This window comes from Danio rerio, chromosome 4 (genome assembly GCF_049306965.1).
Source record: "Danio rerio strain Tuebingen ecotype United States chromosome 4, GRCz12tu, whole genome shotgun sequence".
Taxonomy (NCBI): Eukaryota; Metazoa; Chordata; class Actinopteri; order Cypriniformes; family Danionidae; genus Danio; species Danio rerio.
The window spans coordinates 11,382,060-11,405,380 of NC_133179.1; the positions used below are offsets into that span (position 1 = coordinate 11,382,060).

Genomic DNA, 23,321 nt, shown 5'->3' on the forward strand with positions numbered 1-23,321 from the left:
TGAGCCACTGGGCCTGTAGTGTGCTTGTCAAAAGAAATTATTAAGCAAACATCTAGTCTGTACCTTTTTTTTGGGCAGATGTTTATTTAAATGGGTTCCCAATAGGTGCTCTGTTTTGACACATTGGTGAGAGGTCAGAGCCTACCACTATTGCTTCCAGGGAGTAATTGGGGGCTGCTTTGCTCAGCACTGCCACTAGGAGAGTTCATTGACTTTCCCACATTCAATTGCTGCCAGGTCCAGGAATCAAATATGCAACCTTTCGATTACTAGTCCAACTCCCTAACCATACGGCCACAACTGCCCCACAAACAAGAGTTACAAAGATGGTCCCCAACTTTTTTTTGGCACATTTTTTTAGCATGCAGCCATTTTGATTTCAAGGCATGTTATTTTTTCTTTCTTCTGACACTAGAGAGCACAAGATGTTTGGAGCATAGATGGAAAGTTGTCTCATGCATCTTGGCTAAACACTAAACCTCGAACATTTTGTATTTGAAAGTTTTCTGTCTTTAAAACCCCAAAAATGCACAGATTGTCACTTTTAATTTCAACAGTTTTCAAGCTTTAAATTTATAAATAACTCAAACTACAATTTCTGCCACATAATCACTGCAGGATAGATGATTTCCCCCAAAGTCATACGCTCATTCAAATGATGATTTACAAGAAACATGCAAAACAGACTGGATTTGGAAAAAAATAGCTTTAATTGAACTTTCTTTGACATAAACATGCATAAAACAGTACACAGTACGTGATATTCACTGATAAGGTTATAGCATAACAATATCAAGAGTTTGCAGGCAATTCTAACAACGTTCCCTCCCAATTACCACAACATTCAAATAGAAAAAATTACAAAAACATGCAGCAAACAGACACATAATACCAGGCCAGAGTATAAAAGACAATCAAATCCTTAAGAAATAATCGCCGTTTGATTTGTAGTCTTTGGTTTTTAGCTTGGTGCAAACACATAAATACTGTTTCAGTGAGAGGATGCACTGCAGATCCGAAATGAATAAATAACACAAGGTTACACTATTGCATTCACAGCGCAATCCTGCTAGTGGAGCTTATTTTGTTCATAGTAAAATCACAGTGTCGTGCTGCAGGGTTTCAGTTCTTTGGGAAATTTCACAACTACAGACTTAAGCAATGATTGTCATGTTCAAACATTAGTCGTCATCTGTGGCGCTGGTTTCAGGTGAATGAGGCGACGCTTCCCTGAAGAATTCCTCCTCTTTCAGCATGCTCTGAAACGCATGAGATCAGCGTTAGGAGGATAAATAACTGCAACAGATACAAAACAGCTGGAACGTTTACACAGTTTTCTTACAGTCAGGTTGTTGATTTCCTCTGAGAAAGCGCCGATCTGTCGCACTGTACCCTCAGAGTCTTCCATCTGCACAGAGATGCATAACATCATGTACAATATTTAACATATACACAGCTCTCTGGAATACATGAGCAGATCAGTCAACATTCAAAGCTATGTTGTTCCCAGATAACAACTGCTGAAACTAATAACAGAGGGTCAACTCAGTACTATGAACCATCCTGAGTGTTAATGAGTTTGTTCATATACATATTTAAGTGATGATTTGTCACTCTGCTGTTTTTGAGGGTTTGGCGCCATCTTGTGTGGAAATAATAATATGCAGCTTAGTGTATTCAGCCATTTTTCTGAAAGCTTCAAGCTTAATTAAAATGTTAGTAAATGTTTACAGCTCATATGAGTGTTTTGTGTATAACCAGTAGAGATAGCCAATTATAACAAGCTTTTGCACTATGATTAGCCATTTTAGCAGCATTGCATTCTGGTCATTGCATTTGCAGTACCTGCTCCAGCTTATCTAAGCTGTCCTCATATATGCCCTTATGGAAACTGCTGCTTTGAGGCATTTGCACATCCATAGGGCAAACATACTCCTCCATATCCTCTTGCCTCTTTCGTCTCAGTGTCCCAAAACTTCCGAATGACAGTCTTCTTGGCTACAAGCAGAAGACAACATTACATTTCTGCTGTCAAAAAGGAGTTCACAGTTATTTTTGACATATTCATAAGCTTTAACGTGCCTTTACTCTGGCTGTGGCTGTGAGCACAGTGTAATCAGGGTTTTCCAGATACTCCTGCTTCTGTTTCTGTGCCTCCGAACCAATCAGAAGATGGAAGTGGGTCGCAAGGTGACGTCTCAACAGCGTCTTATTTGGTGGGATGTTAAGAAGCAGGGCCATCGTCTCAACATTGAAGCGGGGCTCCAAAACCTGAGAAATGCAAGTATAAATCGTAGTACAACAACTTTAATGTGGTAAATCTGCTTTTACATGTTCATCGCATGTACCATTAGGCCTCCGTGGACTCCACTTCCTCTCAGGTTGGGGGCGTACTCTGCCAGATCCACTGAACGCAGCCACTCCATCACTCTGTGATTGGTCCACTGACAGATTTCAGCTGGTGTGGCGTTGTTCTAATAATAAAAAAGAAAGATGTTAAATCATATTATAAGTGAATGAAGCAAAGTGTGTGTCAGCAGGAAGGCAGGGTATGTTACCTCTATTGGTCGACGGCGCAGACAGTTTGGGTCGTAGCCGTTGAGGCGTAAAACCTGGATGGCCCTCTTTATACTGAGATGGTGAAGCACACTGCCAACTTTCAGACCCAGCAGGTCATCCTGAACAAAGACATGGCGAGTCAATCTCACTTTTGTGGATGCAGTTTATACTTACAAAATGATGTAAAATAAATAAAGAAAAAGTTATTTAAAATTTTTTTGTAAATCTATAACCATTGTCTTATATAGTATTTGTTCTTACTAAGGATGTCAATGGTTACAGGATTTCAGCTTTCCTCAAAATGTCTTACTTTGTGTTTAACAGAAGAAAAAAACTCATAAGGAGGAGAGTAAATGTTGAGTAGAAATTTTACCCTTTAATCAAATGCTTCTTGCTTGTCTTTTTAAATGTTTGACCTTTCTACTTTGATTTGTATACTGTATACGTGACACCTACCACAGTCATGTAGTGAAGCATGCGTCCATCCACTCTGCCCTCATCAAACTGAGATTTATACTGGGGCAGGCCGATATCATCCAGCCATTCTTTGGCATAACGAAAATAATTAGTATCATAACAAAATCAACACTGCATTTGTTATTAATAACAGATTAGCATTACTTACGAGTAACCCAGTTGTAGTCCAGTTTGCCCATAGCATCTCCGTCCTCTGAGCTGAGCGACTGAAGAGCCAGCTGCAGTTTCTTTCTGTGTAGAGGATGCCTGATGCCCAGTTCCTGAAGCAAGCGCAGAGAAAAATATAATACTGCACACAACACAATAACCCACTGTTGACATTTAAGAATGCGGAGACCTTTTCCCAATCATGCTGAGACGCCTTCAGTAAAGTGTGTCCAGATTTAATCCACTGCTGGGCCTGATTCATATATAAGCCCAGTCCCTGTTCCTGCAGCCACTCACACACCTGCTCTTTACTCCAGCGGGAAAATGCACTGTTGAGCTCACTTAGAGAAACACACGAGTTACACCCAAATCAAACACAATGATTATTGAAAAACTCTTGATAAGTAAGCGGTTTGTACTTGTTATTGCTCCTCTGCAGATCACGTGACCAGCCCAGTCTGGGTCCCGCTGTGGCTCGAACTCCACCTCTCTGAAACTCAGAGTCTGGAGAATCATCCAGGTCAGAGGAGGTGGACTGACTTCTCTTCATCCTGACCAACACATTTTAAATATGATTAGAAGGTGATATTTTGTCTTAACACTCAGTGCATCTTACACATAACATATGATGAAAATGTCCTCCTCATTTCTTCACACTTAAGTGGTTAAACTTTTATGGACATCTGTCATCTGTTGAACGCAATACAGGATATTATGGAAAGTGTTGGAACAAAAGCAGCCATTGACTTGCATAATGTTTTTTGTTCCTACTATGGCTGCTTTTGTCAGAATATTTTCCTTTGTGTTCAACAAAGAAATTCATACAGATTTGGTTGAGGGTGAAGGATGAGTTTTGGAGTGAACTACATTTTTTTTAAACAAGCACCTTCCAAATAACTTCATGATGCCCTTTGATTTCTTCTTCCCATCAGGTGAGTGTGTGTCCAATGCTTTCTGCTTCTTAGTTTGCACTCCGGCCAAATCCAAGTGCTCCGTCCCCTTCTGCTCTCCCTCAGCTGCCAAAAAGCCAATAATAGAGTTAATCTTACAAACAACAAGCATGCTTTTCTTCAAGAAAGTGGAAAATTGGTTTAAAACAGTACAGCTTCATATAGAAAGAAAGTATACGACATTGTTTAACAGACACGGTTTGGCAAAAGTCACCTAGACTGGGAGCGCTGCCTGTCATCTTGTTCCCTCTGATCTTGAAAAAGCCACGTCCAAAAGAGGAGCGAGTTTTCTTACTGCCAAAACTCTCATTTCTCCCTGAGCTGGGCTGAGTCGGGGAGATGGATGGAAAGCCTCTGTTTTTGCTTGCTTCATCCTAAAATATTATAAGTAATTGTTTAAAGATCTTGATCAAGATACAACACTTTTTTTTATTTTTACAAACTATTCCCCCCGAAAAAACCTCTCAAGTAATTGGTCTAAAACAATTATGACAATTTAGATGCTTAGAAAATCAACAACCATTGTAAATGTAATCAGAGTGTGGAAAAGTATCTAAAATGAATTGCTAATTGTGTTTTTTTATGTGTTTGTCAATGAATTGGGTTTATTTATGTCAGGTATACTGTAGTAATTCGCTGTAGGGGCCAGTATCTGTAGATGGAGCTGTTGTGCTAACATGAGCTGTTATTGTGTGCAAGTGGTGTTTTAAACTACACCAGAAAGCTGAATGTTCATGGCATTTTTTATAAGACCTCAGGCTAAATGGGCATTTCATCATTTCTCATTTTACAGTCAGTACCTCATTACTGCTAGTCAAAGGAGACCTTTCAGATTGCTGTACTTCAGAAACACTGAAAAACAAAAATTGAAGTAATACATGCCACACAAATGTAGTTATTTAATTAAATTATTTAAGTGGTTAAACAAGAATAGGGTACAAATGGTATCCAATTACTCTTTGAAGAAATAGAGGAAGAAATCCCATGATCTCCTGGAGAAAACGCTACATTTGCTAAGCAATAATTTTATCTGATAATATTTATATACGCAGTAGTCAACATTTTTAAATCAAGAAGGTTTTTTAGTGCTTTTGAAATAGTTTCAGTGCACTGATGAAAGGTTTTGATCCACATAAATGTTACTACACATGGCTGACTTCAAAATCTTTTCACATCTTTTACATACAACAGATGGCTCATGAAAGTTCCAGAATATAAATATAGCTTTGAATAGATAAATATGCATCCACCTTGTTTATTTCAATGACTACATTGCACCCTATTCTTGAAAAACACTTCAATAGTATGTTTATACACCATGTCATGTGTAAAATCAACTTGATTAAGAGAACAGACCTGTCTGTGGGTGTATGTGGGACTTCAGGCAGCAGCTCTGAACATGGAATGAGCTGAGGCTGTGAGAGAAACAAGAACGAGCAGCAAAAATAAATGTCAAGTATTTTGCCTGAGGAGTCATATTTCAATGAACTAGGCAGCGGCTGAAATCACAGGATGCTGCTCCCAAACAAAAACAACCCCTTTATTAAAAAACAAAAAAAGTTAACTGTTATTGTCTGTTAGAGCATCACAATGAAAGTGGAAGGAGGGGGTTTAAAAGGAAGTCTGAGGAACATCCTGTGTACATAAGCATGTGTGCAAGAGGCTCATACTTCATCAGTTTCCTCTGTTCCTCCAGTGGAGAGCATCTCAGAGTCACACAGCCCTTCTCTTGTGTCCTCGTCACTGAGGTTGTCTGGGAAAACAGTCATGAGACAGGACAAATTGCCAGAGCTATTAGACTGAAACGCCGACAAAAGCTTTCTGGAAAATACAGGAGATCAAAATAATTGTTGGCCTAAATGTAATAAAGACTCAGGGAGAACAGACACGAGAGTCAAATTGAGTAAATGAATGTCGCTATAGATGCGTTTAATGGCTGCATTTTGTTTTTCAGTCAGCAAGCAGTTTGTTTCATCATGATGGCGGAGAAAGCATTTTAAAGAAAATATAATGCTTTTTTTTATCATAAATGTAACTTTAAAGGAAATATAAAGAGCTTGTATTTTTGACAGAGATGATTTTACATAATTGTAGCTGTAAAAAAAATGTGAAAGGTTTACTTATACACTGCTTGACAAAAGTCTTGTCGTTGATGCTGGATGTAAAAGCAACAAATAATAACTTGACTTCTAGTTGATTATTTGGGAAAGTGGCAGAAGGTAGATTTTGCAGATAAATCATCTGTTGAACTGCATCCAATAGGTCTTCTGCAGTATTTGTGATGATTGGGAACCCACATGGACCCAAGATTCACACAGAAATCAGTCAAGTTTGGTAAAGAAAAAAACATGGTTTGGGGTTACATTCAGTGGATGGCAACATCAACAGTCTGAGGTATTAAGACATTTGTGCAGCCCATTACAATACAAACCACAGGAGAGGGCACATTTTTTCAGCAGGATAGCGCTTCTCATACTTCAGGCTCCACATCAAAGTTCCTGAAAGCAAAGAAAGCTGAGGTGCTCCAGGATTGGCCAGCCCAGCCACCAGACATGAACATTATTGAGAATGATGAAGGATAAAAAAGCCACTTCTGATACCAAATGATCAACTAGAAGTCAAGTTATAATTTGTTGTTCCTAAAACTTGGATAAGCGGCAAGACTTTAGTCAGGTAGTGTACCATTTTTTCAACGCACTAGTATTATTGTTTTAATTTCAAGTCAAGGTAACATGGTTTTTAAAGTTATGTAATGTAGCATATCATTATTTCATTTATAGAGTGAGTGAAATTAACTAAAAGACACAAAAATGAAGCTCACCTTTTAACACATGCACAGTTTTCCCTATATCTTGAACCCGCCTGTAATGGATCAAAGACTGCTGCAGCTCTTTTATCCTGAAATCCTAACAATTCACAATAAAACATTAAGACATTATAAAGACATTATTTTTAATTTCTCTTATAATTCAGTGAATCATGCTGCATAATATGATTGAATCTCAAACATAACACTTTAAAATGATTACCTGCCACTTTTGATCTGTTTTACACATGCTTTGTAAATAAATTATTTAATGTCCAGTTTCTCTTGCTACATCTGAAGCTGTTAAATAATTGAAAGATTGTGGGGAGGCTCTAATTAAGAAACCACCGTTTTTGAAGTAATGTTTGAGCTGGCAGGTGGTTGATGTGATCGCTGCAGCAAAAACAGCAGGACGCCATATTGTTTATACCTTCTCTTCATTAGTCGCCTTCAGAGACTCCATCGCACTCCTCAATCTCTGCACCTCCACATCTGAACAACACACACAAAAGCAGCAGGCTAAACATTTCAGACTACAGACTTCCACTACATGCGTGTCTCAGGAATCAGTCAACTCGATTTGCAGTCGGGAATAAATAAAGTGAGTGAATATATGCAGATCTAGCAAATCACAGTTAGAAGAGCAGAAGAGTGCTGCCAAAATCAGGTCACCATCAATCAAAAGCGAGTCTAGACATGCGTAATACAATCCTTCATACATTCCAACACAATGTTTTTTTTTTCTTCAGCTTATAATGTGCTTGGGGTACTTTTTTCTTTATCTTACCAAAATATTTTTATTCCTGTGTCATCCATTTAAAGTGCACAACCTCTGCTGCAAATGGATTTATTAGCCCATCTGTATTATGGTCATGTGACAACTTCTCACCCATGATCATTGCAATAGAGTGATACAGTACCTCTCTCTTTGCTTTGTGACTGTTCAGTGTTTAAGGTTTCTGGGACGCCTCGGTCTTGAATTCTTTTAAATGCCTGTTCTCTCTCCTCCAGCTGTTTCTGTAGTGATATCAGCTCCTCCTGACCAATAAAAACACAATAAACGTCTCACAGCACATTCAATTCAGACCTAAAAATAAGCTCACCATGTGCCACAAATTTACTTGGCTCTAATTTAAAGCAAAAATGCCAGGACTGCTAATATACAGTACAGCTAATACAAGGGGGAAAACATCCATCCATGTTATTCATACAACTCATGACCAGTGTTGCCAGATAAAGCTTACATTTTCCAGTCCAAAACCTGCCCAAATGCACAACAAACGCCCACAATATTTCATTAATATTTCATTTAATTTAAATTTATTTAAAATTGCAATTAACCTAGTTACTTTAACCGTCATATTTTTTAACTATACAGCAACTAAAACCAGAACCAAAGCATAACCAGATCACATCAAAACCCCTCTCACAAACACACTGCACTTAATGTTGTGTAGATTACACTACCTATTAGAGTGTTTCACTTTTGAAATGTGGTATAAATTCATACATTTTGAACATAATTAGGTGCTGCTTGTCAATCAGCCAATGCTTATGTTTGTTCTTGCTGTCAATTGCAGAAAAAAAAGATTGATAAAAGCGTCATGAAAAACCGCTGTGAGTTTAACTGCAGGCGCTGCGTGATGCTTGTAAAGGGGAGTCTGATTTGTCAGGGGACTCTTTTGATACAACTATCCTTCACTTCTTCTTGTAGGTGAGCCCATGCGGTTTGCACTATGCACTGGTCAATACTAACTAAATGGAGTAGGAGCACACAGATATGTTTTGTTAAGTAAGTTGCATATAAAATTTACGTTTATATGCCCAACGCCCAAATTTTGTCAATCCGCAATACCATTTTTTTTACCTGCACAACCAAATTCAAAACCGCCCAATCTGGCAACATTGCCCATGACACTTGAATTGTATATATGGGAGTAACTTCAGTTAAACTGTAAACAAACAGTTTTAAGTGTTTTAAAGAATTAATTAAAAGGTGGGACTGTTATTTTCACTGTTTATACATTATTAATCAAAATGCAGAGCATGGGTAATCCCTAAGATTCTGTACAAAGAGAAAAGTACACAGAAAAAAAAGCATTGGCCTCAGAGATGTTTGTGATATTATTTTCACGTTAAAATACCAGGCGTAGTGTTATTTTCATAACTAATAAAAATAGATCCAAGCATCACTCTCACTCAGTTTTCAACTACGGATGTGTATTATTTTTCATTTGTTTTGGTTATTTTGAATAGAAGTTTCCCAAACTAGAAGTGCAACCCTTAATTAAAGCTATATTCAGGTGAGGGAAAAAGTGGATCATGTGGTGTGAACAAATCACATTCAATGTGTGTAAAAGGTAGAAAAACCAAGAGACAGGACCTCCAGCTATGAGCCTTTGTCCTGCTTTGAGTGTGAGGATAAAGTTCATTAGTTTAGTACATTCCATGATGGCCGAAGTGAATTACTCAAGGATTTCTCTGTGTGGTAAAGTGATTCGTGAACAGATGCTTGCTGTTACACTTCAGTGCTGCTAATCTGATGTTGTGTAATTATCACCTGACCATGAGGCACACATACTTTAGTTGAGATGAGGCTTCTCTCATAGTGTTGTCTCTCGTTCTCCATGGATGTCAACTTGAGGCGCAAGTCTTTCACATCCTGAAAAAGACCCTGAGGAGAGAGAGAGCATGTTATTTAGAGGACAAGAAAAGTTTGGGTTGGACACTGACAGACTAAAGGAAATACTAAATTGTTTGTCGAAAAAAGAAAATAAAATCACGCAAGGACACTGAAACTGAGAAGTTCATAAAGTATATTTAAAGTGAAATCTATATCTAACATGAAGGAAACCCTGCCCATTCGTTTGGTCCATTGTGGATTGCTGGTTTGTGAAACTCAAACTCTCCTCTGTGGGCTCATGCAAGTGAGAGAAAGCTGAATGGGTCCAGTGTAGTCTGGACTCAAACAGAGCACAAAAAAAAAAGCTTTATAACAGGAAACGGCTCCAGCACTTAGTATTTCACCCTCTGCTGGATAAAGCTGCAGGATTAAAAAGCAATGAGTGTCACTGTGGAAACCTCAAGGTGGTCAAACCATAATAGCCAGGTTTCATTTCATGAAATGTACATGTTGTCAGTCCTGTTCATTCTTTTTTGCATTCAAAGCAATTCTGATTAATTGCTGGAGACTCTAATTTATGAGGACTGCTGGACTGTGTGCCCTGTGAAACTGCAAACGTGTGCTCAGTACCTCACATTCTCTGCAATCTCCTTCTGCAGCAGCTAGCTTCAGCTTCAGACTCGATATCTCGGTCAACAGTTCCAGTTTCTCTGCCTCTAAAGTACTCCTGCTAAGCAGCTCCTACACAATACAAGTAACAAGTTGGGTAATCTGTTCCTTTAATACAGTGTACAGTGTGCTTTAAATGCTTTGCACTTTTGTTATCGAACATAAGTTTATAAAAACAACCACACACTTGCTGTAGTAACTCTTCTGTAGCGTTCAGTTTCATGTGATGTTCCTCAAGGCTCGAGTCTAGGTCCCTTATTTTTTCTCCTTGGACTTCCACTTGGTCAGTCAGAACACTTACCTAAATAGATAAGAGGTCAGTATTTCTTGAGTTTGTTTGATGTGTGCCATTTAGAAACTACAATGGTTGTATTATAAAGGGGAGTCAATAGAACAGCAGCAGTGCACCACTTCTAATCCAACAGGAAAATCCCAGGCAAGCTATAAAGGGTCTGGACTTGGTTTTGACAACACACCTGGAGCACTAAACATTCTTTGTCACTTTCCAAGCGAGAGAGTCGCTCCTGGTGGACCAAATCCCCTGCTGCAGATCCATGGCCATTGGTCTGGAAACACAAACAAACGCTTAGTGTTAGACATAGTTTGGTTCTACATTACACACGCATGGAAAGACTTTTCCAATTAACCACAGCAGATTTACTGGGAACTTGAACTATGTTGTGTGACACGCATCATATAGTTGATTTAGCAGGATCTAAAGAGTTTACCGAATGCAGTGAAACGCAAAATTCCAAAGGACCGGTAAAAGAAATCACATGCTGCCATCTGTGAATCATGTGAGGTTGGTAGTGAAGATGCTATACTATATGAGGCTCATGTGAAAGTTTTTCTCATTGTAAGATTTTAATGCTAAGAAGAGGAAAAGAAAGAAAGCATGCACAAAGATAGGTTGAATGTGGAAAAAGGGGCCAAGGAAATGAAGTGTGCTTAATCCAGATGAATCATGGCTGGAGTTCAGGATGGAAAATTCAAAGGGAAAAACACTTGGGTCATTGCATCACACACAGAGGAATATTTCATTTAAAAACGTGATGTAGTTTTTTTTTTTTTTTTTGCATTTTCCATTTGGCATCAAACAGGTAACCATTTACAAAACTATGACCAAAACTGACATTCATTTTCTTAAAAGTGGTTGCTGCTAGACCAGATACAGTTGCCGATGGAAGTTAACGAGAATTATTTATATTATTTATTAAATTTCCCATTTATTGTATTTTATAAACATCTACCCCTACCCTAACCGTCACTGTAACATAATAACAGTAGTTGTACCGGGTATTATGTATACTGTCTTTTAAATTACCCAATAAATTGTATTTTTTAAGGCCTACCCCCACCCCAACCCTAAACCCAACCGTGACAGTACTATAAAATATGAATTATTGTTATAAAGTGTCATAAAGATACTGCTATACTGATGTGCATATCGCACTTCCCATCCGCCACGTATCGGATCTAGACTTTACCCTTACAAGTCCAGAGAAAGTAAAATAAAAGATGTTAGTATCAGTGTCTTAGTTTTAAGGATATTTCAAGAGTTCACACTTAGTTACTATTTGAATAAGTAAAAGCATATTTGGCATGCTTTCCCTGGAGAGAGCCTTGAGGATCTACTAGCCTGGGGCTCCCTCCATTTAGACAGCAGGGAGAGAGGGGAGTCTAAGCTTAGGTATGTCTCGACAACTCCCCTGCTATTGGATTCAGGAAAGAGTGTAAGGAGTTGGGGTTGAAGGGGAGTTTTGTCGAAAAAGGTGAAGAAGGCAGACTATATAGATGCATTTGGATGCGTCTGATTGGTTGGTTAGTGATTGATGATGTGAGACCAGCTGTGGTCAATCATAGCAAGTGATTCTCTCGAAATTGGTTTATAAAACTTCACCTTTCAGCCAGTGTTCTCCAAAACAGTGGCACAATTTGCATTTAATAGACATAAACCTGATATAAACACTCAAAGCTTACAGTTTGTCACTTCTGCATAAAAGGAACTACTTTTTTTTTACGTCCCACATACTTCCGTTCTCATTAAATTTTGGCCAATCAAATGCTCTCTAATAACTGAAATGCCCCGCCCCCTTCAAGACCATTCTCATTTGCTTCTCATTTAATGCGCTTGACCTCAACCACTGACTGGCAGAGCTGTGATAAAAACAAAAGACCATTGGCTGTTTTTTAAAAAGGGGAGGAACTACTCTATGTCCAACCCTCTCTTCATGTTTCAATTAAGCTTACGTCAGCTACTGGACAAAACTACACATTTCAAAGCTCTTCATGTCACGGGACCTTTAATAAACTAAAAGTAAATGAAAAGACATTATGCAGAGCAGATCAATGATGCCCAACTCAGGTTATTTTTGATTTAGCTTATAAAAATGAGTTGTATATTTTATTTTTTATAATATAAACACACTGAATTACTTTTATAAGAGTGTATTATTAAAACATAAGGTCAACTCTTTGTCCCCGTTATAACAGTTGTACAACAGATAACCTTAATAAAGCTATAACAGATTACCATAACATCATTTAACATGAGATAATCATGGGAAATTATTTTATGTGAGAAAAACACCCACCAATCTGCCTTGTAGCCACTCCATCAGACCCTCGGCTGTGGTTTCAGACACTTGACTGCGCATATTTTCCTTTTCCTCAGGATCCATTAAGTCCAGCGCAGCCCTCAGGTCCTCCAGGAGATGCAGCGCTCGAATGCTGCCCAGAAAGGGTGAAGTTGGTGACTGACAATCAAACAGACCATTGGTGTAGGTCATGGCCTTAGAACCTGCGGTGAGCAGAAGAATGAGGATCAATGAAGGTGATCAATGATGATTTTACGGATGAGGTAAGATTTTTTAAAGACGAATCTTCAACAAGCAACAAAAATTTAGATAAATCTCAAATAATTTGCACATTATATATGTCAAATCTGTGGTATTTGCTGGGCATTAAATGATGATTATCCGCGATTAATGACTGAATTTTCATCTGCGTGGAAAATGATCTAGATGGACTACTTTTTACTATCTCATCAGTATTGTAAAAATAGTATAAATATATTAATGATAGCTTGCAAAATGATTAATGTAAAAATGCTGAAACACATTTGCTTTATTTAATATTTAAATGTCATTTTTAAATGTCATTTTGGAGTGACTTCGCCTTTAAATCACTGTTTTTCTGTAACCACTTTCAGCACTTTCCAAAAACAAAACACAGGTTGGATGACTGTGTCCTCAGCGCTCTGGTGGCTTATTGTCAGATGATGTAAACAGCGGGACGTTCACTGCCACGATTACAGAATGAATGGAAAAGCATGACCTTCAAGAGATTCGGTCTTGCTGAAGGCAAAGACATCCATTTGTCTCTGATGTGCCCCTGATTTGCTCAGAGATGGACAGTATTGTGGTCGCATACTGAATACACATTAGATTCATCAGCGCTGAAATAGTGGAAAAAGCTGGTAATGCAGCTCACGACGCATACCCTCATCTCTTATATATCTGCAGAAACACTCAGAGCACAAATGTGTTCCCTTAGCTGGCTTATGTGCAAGCATTGCCCCTAAAAATACTTTGTTTTTGTGAACTTTTTTTTTTTATTCGTGATCACATGGTTTGTGACTGTCTGTAAAGATATAGGTCATTTTTGTGCATAGTATTTCATATTTATTTAGTCGTACCTGCAATGATGCCATCCATCTGCTCCAGAGCAGCTGCCAACATTTCACTGGCATCACACATCATGATTACCTTGCTTCAAACCTGCAAATGTCACATTCAGAAGTTAGATTTGACTTTGCATGGCATTTAGGGGTGCAGATTTAGTCCTGCTTTCATCTGACGGCCTCCTCTCTGGCACTATTTTGAATTACTTTCCCCCTATGCAGAATAGGAGGACTCAGTGTGTGTGTGTGGGATAATGACATGATTCTCCCAGGACTTTTCTGTGTGTTGGAATGCTTGGAATTCCAGACCTTCAAAACAAAGTCCCACAGGCTTCACGTCCGGCCTGTGAGTGCCATTGGCTCGCAGCTCTATAGAAGTTTGTCTTCTCCACCCAAGAACTACAATATTAAAATTTAAGATGCAAATAAAACCTAACAGAGTTATGATCAACAAATTTGTAAGCAACACATTAAAATGTAAAATACTCTGCATAAGCATCCATAACTAAAACAAAAATGTAAAAAAATATTTTTTAGGAATTATAATGCAGCTAAAAATAAAATGCTAGATGAAAAAAAGCCAAATAAAAAAATATTAAAAAAGTCAAACCATACATACATTTAAACCATAAAAAGTACTAAAACAAAGGCTAAAATGAGAAATTAAAAAGATCACATTAAATATTAGTAAATGGATTCAAACATGTACTTTATATTAGGGCTGCACAATATATCGTTTGAGCATAGATATCGCACTGTGCGCATCCACAATAGTCACATCGCAGAATCTGCATTGCTAAAGTGGGATTACATATATTTGCAATCAGAATTATTAGCCCCCCCCCCCCCCCCCCCCCCCCAATTTCTGTTAAACGGAAAGATGATTTTTTCCAACACATTTCTAAACATAGTAGTTTTAATAACTCATTTCTAATAACTGAATTATTTTATCTTTGCCACGATGACAGTAAGTAATATTTTACTTCTATACAGCTTAAAGTGACATTTAAACACTTAACTAGGTTAATTAGGTTAACTAGGCAGGGTAATTAGGCAAGTAATTGTACAGTGGTTTGTTTTATAGACTATCGAAAAAAATATAGCTTAAAAAGGTACTAATAATGATGCACTTAAAATGGTTCTAAAAAAATTAAAAACTGCTTTTATTCTAGCCGAAATAAAACAAATCAGACTTTCTCCAGCAGAAAAAAATATTATCAGACATACTGTAAAAATGTCCTTGCTCAAACATAATTTGGGAAATATTTAAAAAGAAAAAGAAAATTCTAAGAGGGGCTGATAATTCTGATTGCAACTGTATGTTGGGATTATATAGTCACACAGTTCAAAATACTTTTTTTTTGTTGAATCTCAAAATAATTGAGATTGGTTGAGTCACTGCAGAGTTTGACCATAATGGTTCTTTTTTTAAGCTCTAAGAGTTTAAAGCATTTAAACTCCTTCAGTAACTTTTTTGAACGTTTAAACAGTAACATCTTTGCAGTGTTATTTTGGGTTAGAATTTTTACTTTTTTTTTGTACCTGAGTACAATTTGCCTAGCCTGAAATCCATAAAGCACTGTTTATTTCACTTTTATGTTTGCTCCTACATTTAGCTATATTTGTAATCTATTTATTACATTCCATGCATGATTTGTTCCCCTACAGAATCATGTCTGTCAATAGAAAATTAATAAATTGTTTTCAAAATAGAAGTATTCAAGTCATCTGGTGAAATTGTATGCATATTGCAATACATAATCACAGAAGTACAAAACATTGCAAAGTCATTTGTCCAATATCATGCAGCCCTACTGTATAATTTGTTTTAAATTTAATATTGGATATTTGACCTTATTTAACTATAAAGTTTCTATTTAATGTATTTGCTAAAATGAATGAATTGCCTAATAAGTGATGAACTTAAGACTTAAAGCACAGCGATAATCCAATATAAATAAAAACATTCCAAGGATGTAATATGTCATCAGCTGCTGTGCATTTTTATAGTCTTGTGAAAGGTAGAATAAATACATACAATGCGATGACCAAATCAATTTTACTGAATGCTTATAGGTGTTACAACATTTCCAAGTGTTTGACTTTGTAAACCACTGACCAGCTGAAGCTTGGCACGCTAAATAGTGCACTAAACCTACAAACAAACAAAAGTAAAAGGCACATTAGTTGCTTGCTCAATGAATAGTACAGTAAGTTAAACTGACCCATCTCTAAATAGGGCAAAATGCTGCTCATTGCTGGTCACAATTACCAAGCCAAATGGTATGGCAAAACACTCCAAACAATTACCCCACTTAATCTTGTTATCAACTGGGCGAGAGAGCTAGAAATCCCAACCACCAACACTGAGGTCTTTGTTCATCGCTTTACAAGCAACCCCTTTAGAGAAAGAGCATTCTTCAAGCTTCTCTCATTATAACATTAAGCTATTCAATTAAGAACTTATCTGATCAGAAAGGGCAAGATCGGCCCACACGTCCCTTCACAGTTTAAGCAGCAAGACGAGCGTTCCAAGCCTGCGTTTATGGATATCAGATTTGCTCAAGTCAAAGAGCTCTTTGTATACCACGCTTGCTGAAAGTTCACCTTGTGGCAAGTGTTGTTTTAGAGCCCACATGACCAAATCAAGCTTCTGACCACAACACAACAAACAAATCCTCACTGAATATGAAAGTTGGAGTAAAATAAGAGTAATGATCTGCTGGATTTGAACTGACATCCAGAGCCATTACCACCTATAGAAACACTGGCCAAAGTGGAGCTCAGCCCCAGCTTGAAATCAGCGCCTTTTCAAGTTACGTTTGGCCAGCGGAAAGCATTCTCCACATCCCTGGAGGGGAAAAAGAGCTGTATTTAGTCAACTGCCTGCATCACTTCCTATGGGGAAGCCCTAGATTTTCTGGCTGCATGGAGAAACTCTAAAACTGATAATTGCTTTACTTATTACTATTGTAGAAGTCTATAAATTGAGCAGGCATATACTTTGGCCTGTTTTATGATTACACAATAAGAAATCAATGTACTTTGTATACAACATTTTCATGGTTGTTGCTAGATTGGATATGGTTGCAGCTGGAAGTCAAGTTATTTATATTCATTCATTCATTCATTCATTCATTTTCTTTTCGGCTTAGTCCCTTCCATCAATCCAGGGTCGCCACAGAGGAATGAACCGCTAACTCATCCAGCATGTTTTTGTGCAGCGGATGCCCTTCCATCCGCAACCTATCTCTGGGAAAAGTTATTTATATCATTTATTAAATTTCCCATTTATTGTATTTTATTAACATCTACCTCCACCCCAACCACAAACCCAACGGTCACAGTACTGTAAAAATATAAATTATTGTTAAACAGTGTCATAAAAAATGCTGCTACTGTATATTGATGTGCATATCTCTTTTCCAGTTGGCTGCATATCTGATGAGACGTTCCTTATTTTCACTAATTATTATGTTACATTTCATTTTTACCTTATTTGCTTTCAGATTCTCCCCCAATTAAAGTATGACTACATATATTGCCTTACATATATTGCAGAAAATATTGACATATTTGCACTACATTTCTATTGCAAAATAACATTGCAACAATAGCATCATTATCGTAATAATAGTACATCCAATACATTTATTTTATACATTGGTTTATCTAAATTTGACCAGTTAGATTAGGCCTCACTATCTTATCTATCCGGTAGTTACTGTTCCGCTATTCGCTAGAACCCTGCAAACAATTTTGTGTTTAATAGACGTTTAATAGACATTTAAACATAGACAGCTTGACTAAAACCAGGCTAAACTTGAGCTGTCAGTGAAAATTTAATAGACGTCTAAGAATAGCCCAAACCCAGACTAGCAGTCAAATAGACCGACTGTAAATGTGTCGTCATTCATTTCTTATTGTTTGATTCTTAGATGCCTATTAGATTTTCACTGACAGTCCAAATTTAGCCTTGTTTTAGCCAAGACAACTGTTTAAACATCTATTAGATATCTTTTAAAAACAAAAAAAGCTTGTGGTAAGGTGAACCCAGAGCTGAAAATAAACACTAATTGCCAGAGTTCATTATTTACTGAGGTTTTCACTCATTCAGTGTTTTAAAGACTAAATGTTTGCACCTCGACAGTTTTTTAGACTGACTTAAAATTAATTAGATCTGAAAAATATCTTTAACCTGTTTATTTTTAATGTCATTACATAAATTAATGATTTAGCTAATAAAAATAGCATGTTTTAGGGGAAATGATTTAGCGTAAGAATTATCGCTATCGCAGTGCTTATCAACAATATTGCATGTCACATATTTTCAGTATCGTACAGCCCTAATCCCTTTACTCTGTTCGTTTCACATTTATTTTGAGTTTCCATTTTACAAAGCCTAGATGGAAAATCATATGGATGAAAGCAAGCTGCATGTGATAGCGTGGAGTGATGTTTGGCTCCACTTCACTTCTGAACAATACTTTCCAGCAGTAAACGTAGCACATTTTAATCAGTCACAAATGGACTGAGGAATTACATTTCCATTCGGAAAGAGGAGGAAAAACTGAATTATTTGGCACTAGGTGTTTTGTTTGCTTCCTCAAAGATTCGTCCACTGCTCCCAAGAAGATCCATATTGTACCATGCACCAGTCGCTCCATGACCCTGATGACCAGCTCCCCCCTAAAAACCTCCCCCTTTTCTTCCAGATTGCTGGAAAACTCCTCCAGATGTGAGCTCCCTCTCGCATACCTTCACAATCAGCACTTCCTCTAAACATAGATATCATACAACCGCCCTCAGGCCAAAGCAATATCAAGCCATTCGTGCAAATTAATTCATGTGTTTAACCAATAATCACCAGGCTTGATATTCCCTTAAAGGGCTGTTGAGCGAGGCTCTGGAGGAGGGACGGTCGTGGCTGGCTTGGTGCCCAGGCAGGCCTACGAGCACAAAGGTAAAAGTCGTTTTGATTTATTTACATACTCTGACGTTGGCCAGATGTGGAGATAGGGGATGGAGTGGGGGAAGTCTGAAAGAAAAACAACTCGCTGGCTGTGCCGTTATCCAGGCTGAGCCCTGTCCCTCAGATGGAGCGTGTGCTACTGAGCTCTACTCTATACAAACACACAGACCAGACACATATGTGGCCTTTGGCAGTAATAGTGCTGAGGTCTTATCCACTACTAATCATTCGTCTGGATGTGGGAGTGTGCAAGTTTAAATTTGCCACATGCTTCGAGTTCCTGAATTGAAGTTAATGATATGTCATCTCGTAGGGATTCACGATATATCGTTTCAGCAATGATATTGCAATGTGCGATTCTGCAATAGTCACATCGCAGGGATCTGCAATGTAGATGACCAGACATTACAGTTAACAACATATATTTTAACCTTAGAGTGAAGGTTTATTATTCACATGTTTCTTTAAGACTTGACTGTAAGAATTTGAAGGAAATTTAAGCCATCTGGGCACTATAAAATAAATCTGTAGCTTAAAGATTAATTGTACATTATGAACAGTTGAAACCAGAAGTTTACATACACTCTAAAAAAAAGGAACATAACCATGTTTTTTTTAAATGTCTGATGATAAATCATACTAAACGTTTACAATTTTAGGTCAGTTAGGATTACCTAAATGATTTACATTTGTTTAATGCCAGAATAATGAGAGATTTTTTGTTTGTTTGTTTTTTTTGCCTTAGTTTTAAAACTGTTTAACTTTGGTCAAATGTTTTAGTTATACTTCCACAAACTTCTCACAATACTTTGAATGAATTTTGGCCCATTCCTCCAGACAGAATTGGAGTGACTGAGTCAGATTTGTAGACTGTCTTTCTTGCATAAGCTTTTTCAACTCTGCCCACAATTTTTTTTATAGGATTGAAAACTTGACTTTCAAGTTATAACAATTTCTCAAAAATATCTCTCTCATTATTCTGCTATTAGGCATAACAGAAACAAATTTGATAATCCTAACTTACCTTAAAGAGAAAAAGTTTAGTCACATTAACAAGTGCCTTTTTATACAGTGTATGTAAAATTCTGGTTTCAACTGTAATTATTTATTCAATTAAATTGATACAGTGCTGTTATTATTATTATTATTATACAGTAGGGTTGTTTTGACCTTTAATTCATGTTACAATACTGTACTAGCTGTAGTATTGTGATACCAAGTAGTATTGTGGTGCTGTAATTCATAACTCAAATCCACAAAATAAAGAAAATTTACAGAAATACTAGATTTTATGTTATAATAGGCCTACTTGAATTGCATTAATGATTCCTTTATTATTCAAAAAATATTTGCACGTCACTTCATCTAAAATGTATTCGTTCTTTTTTTTTTTTTTTGTTAAAAACTGGCCAACAAAAATACATTAAATTAAAGACACAAATTTTACCAAATTAAATTTGCATTAATATTAAAATAGGCATTGTTCCAACCAAATTAGGCGTTATAAAGTGGTCAAAAACTCAGTTTTAATGTTTCCAGTATCTATTGTCAGGTAAATTATTCAAAATGTAACTTTGTGTGTTGCTCTTTTTAAGAGATTATCGCAGTTGTTGTAGCTACTAAATCATATTCACAGGAGCAGAAATGAACTGATTCAGATTCGATCTGAAGCGTCAGAAAACGTACAATAGACTACCATAAAATGTGGAAATTCTACACAGTTTGCAACCTTAAAGGGCTCCACAGACTATTCAAATAAAATGGTCTATTGATGCACAAACGTGTGAGCATTTTAGTGACTTTTCCACATGCAACATTATCTACTGTAGATAGACCGTTAATGACAATACTACCGTTTACAAACTAAAGTGGCACCGCCAGTATTTTGGAGCCATAGTATCACGATACTACCATAGTACCGGTAAACCGTGCAACCCTATTATACAGCGGTTATTTAATTCTTGCTTCTGAATACTGTTTGACTCCTCAGAAAATCATAAATCATTGTTTATTTTAGGGCTGCACAACTGTTCCAGCATCGATTTAACAATGTGCGCATCTGCAATAGTCACATCGCAAGATATGCAGTGTTGAGTCTGAATTTTAGTTGACCACAGAGTCACTACCAAGTTCAACCACAATAGAGTAAAAGTTCATCATTTGCATGTGGTTTTAAGGCCTGTGACTGAGCATTTCAAGAGTTTTAAACATTTGGGCACAAAAAATAATGATGTTTGGTATATTATACTATATAATTATACTTGCTTTGAACTTTGTCTTGTTTCTAGTCCAAATATCTACATCTCAAAGCAAAAACAAGATTATTTCACGTCCCTGTTGGCAGATAAAATGAAGGAATAAAAATTTAAATTTAAGGAAAAACTCTTTTTGAGTTAAAAGTGAAAACAATACAATATTTTTACTTTATCTAAGAATATTTCTACTAGAAATAAGACAAAGCAATGTAAGAAAGGCATTTTTTGCATTGTGATTGTGTACCTGAACACAGTTAAAGCTATTCAAACCATTTTATAAAACTATTCATTGCAATATTTATAAAAGAAATTCAACAAAGCAATATCAGATTTTTCCATTATCATGCAGCCTTAGTTTAATTGCATATTTTCTCTGTTGTATTTAATTTTTAAATGATATTTTATGCAGATATGCTTCCCTATAGAATCATCCCAATCAATCTAAAATGATGAATTCTTTGCAAGCTATTCAAGTCATCTGGTGAAATTGCATTCATATCGCAGTGAACGAAAATATTACAATGTCAGTTTTTGCTACCATCACATATCACTTGGTTTGATAAAGTACTTTAAAGGTATGGTATGTATGTTAGCAGCATCCCTTTTAAAGAGGAGCGAGCTGTTGGCTGATGGAGACCAGAGTCATCAGCGTTTCCCAAGCATTTATATCTTCTGTACACCCGCAGTCCATCAGTAAAAACCTTGAAGGGTTAGTCTAGTCCTTGCATCATTTTAAAGCCATAAAACATACAATAAGAACACACAAAATAAGATATACCCGAGTGATTTCTGCCATGTATGCTTCAAACATTTAATAATGGCTTTTTATTCAGGGCAGTTGATAATCAGAACACAAAATGAGATATTTATGTACCTATAGAAGTGATTTGTGTCTTTGATGCTTCAAAAATGTAATAAAGTGGTCAGATTTAGACTTTTTATATAATAGTTTGAACAGTGTTAATAGCATTCAGATGTAATCATGGAACAAATTATTGGTCAGGATTAACCAATTAATAGAAAATCCTTAAGTGTTCTTTCATTTCTTACTCAAATACAGGTTTTGCATAAACACTGCAAGCAGCTATAGTGAAAAGGCTTTGATTCTGGCATGTTGTTGTAGTGGATCTGTCATTTGTTTCAAATGAATACAAGGAAACATGTGGAGGACAAGATAGGAAACATCTGAGCCAGACTTCAAGCTTGTATGGGAGCAATTTAGCGGCTTATATGTGAAGAATACAAAAAAAATTGATGTCATAGCTAACCTTTTCCAGCCCTGAAAGGCCACAGTTCCTCCCTGGAAGTTACATAGTTAGTTGATCTTTACTGTGTGCACATATACATCCTAACTCACTCACTCACTCACTCACTCACTCACACACAACCAAGCGTCACACCCACACCCAAAATAAGCATTGTCAATATATTGAGTATTTATCAAGATAAAACACTCCTCTACAACACACAAGTTACAAACTCTAGCAACAAAAATATCTATATAATAGTCCATCTCTAGCAATAAGAACTGTAATCAAATGTGAATAAATAAACAGTATAGTTTTAAACAAAGCACGTATTATATAGCTTATTTAAATGTTGTAAATATGTAAGAAAGCTATACAGATTAAGTAAACAAAAGGAGAAAAGGCGTACATAAATCAAGCAAATGACTCTCAGGTGCGTTACAGTTAAAGTGGAAGATTATTGTTTATAAATATCGGAGATGACTTACCTTTTAATGTAACAAAGAGTCCCAAAATATAGTTGAAATGATAACTTCCTTCAGCAGATGATTGTGTCCGAAATCAACAGCTATTCCCCAGCGTCCTTCATATTACTGTGTACAAATGAGTTAAACGCGTCTCTCTCCAAAAGCAGCGGTGAAACTTTCAGACTTCTGAGTTGAGAGTTGTGCGCGGAAGTGCGCATGCGCAAATTTATCCACACAAACAAACCGATCTAACAAAGTTTACAAAGATTTAGCCAAAAAACAAAACAAACAAACAACCACAAAAAAAGATCTAGCCAAATATGTTAAGGTTTGAATGAAAAAAAAATAATAAGCTGATTGTTCACTATGGTTCCATTTCATTTAGCAATTAATTTCAGATTTGCAATTGCTATGAAAGTTATTTAAATTAAAGCGTCAATGGGGTTCTTCATCTCTGATGACAAGTT

At 36.8% G+C, this 23,321-nt stretch overlaps 1 protein-coding gene across 2 annotated transcripts; it reads right to left on the reverse strand.

The window, feature by feature from the left end:
- Window positions 1-691: 691 nt before the first annotated feature.
- On the reverse strand, window positions 692-23,056 carry ppfibp1a (PPFIA binding protein 1a). Of its 2 annotated transcripts, XM_005164661.5 has the most exons (25): window positions 22,876-23,056; window positions 13,929-14,010; window positions 12,826-13,031; window positions 10,708-10,797; window positions 10,419-10,532; window positions 10,193-10,303; window positions 9,521-9,613; window positions 7,860-7,977; window positions 7,370-7,431; window positions 6,955-7,039; window positions 5,804-5,886; window positions 5,490-5,548; window positions 4,934-4,985; window positions 4,348-4,507; window positions 4,070-4,199; window positions 3,603-3,734; window positions 3,374-3,524; window positions 3,185-3,296; window positions 3,016-3,104; window positions 2,559-2,678; window positions 2,349-2,474; window positions 2,083-2,271; window positions 1,846-1,998; window positions 1,343-1,408; window positions 692-1,259 (listed from the first exon to the last, which is right to left on the reverse strand). In XM_005164661.5, the coding sequence occupies exons 2-25, from the start codon at window positions 13,990-13,992 to the stop codon at window positions 1,182-1,184; spliced, it is 2,643 nt and encodes an 880-aa protein (XP_005164718.1). In that variant the 5' UTR covers window positions 13,993-14,010; window positions 22,876-23,056; the 3' UTR covers window positions 692-1,181. The 2 variants fall into 2 exon arrangements, with proteins under 2 accessions (XP_005164718.1, NP_001038532.1); NM_001045067.1 differs by lacking the exons at window positions 692-1,259; window positions 4,934-4,985; window positions 22,876-23,056 and having other exon boundaries at window positions 1,345-1,495; window positions 1,915-1,998; window positions 2,079-2,271; window positions 4,348-4,454.
- Window positions 23,057-23,321: the final 265 nt, after the last annotated feature.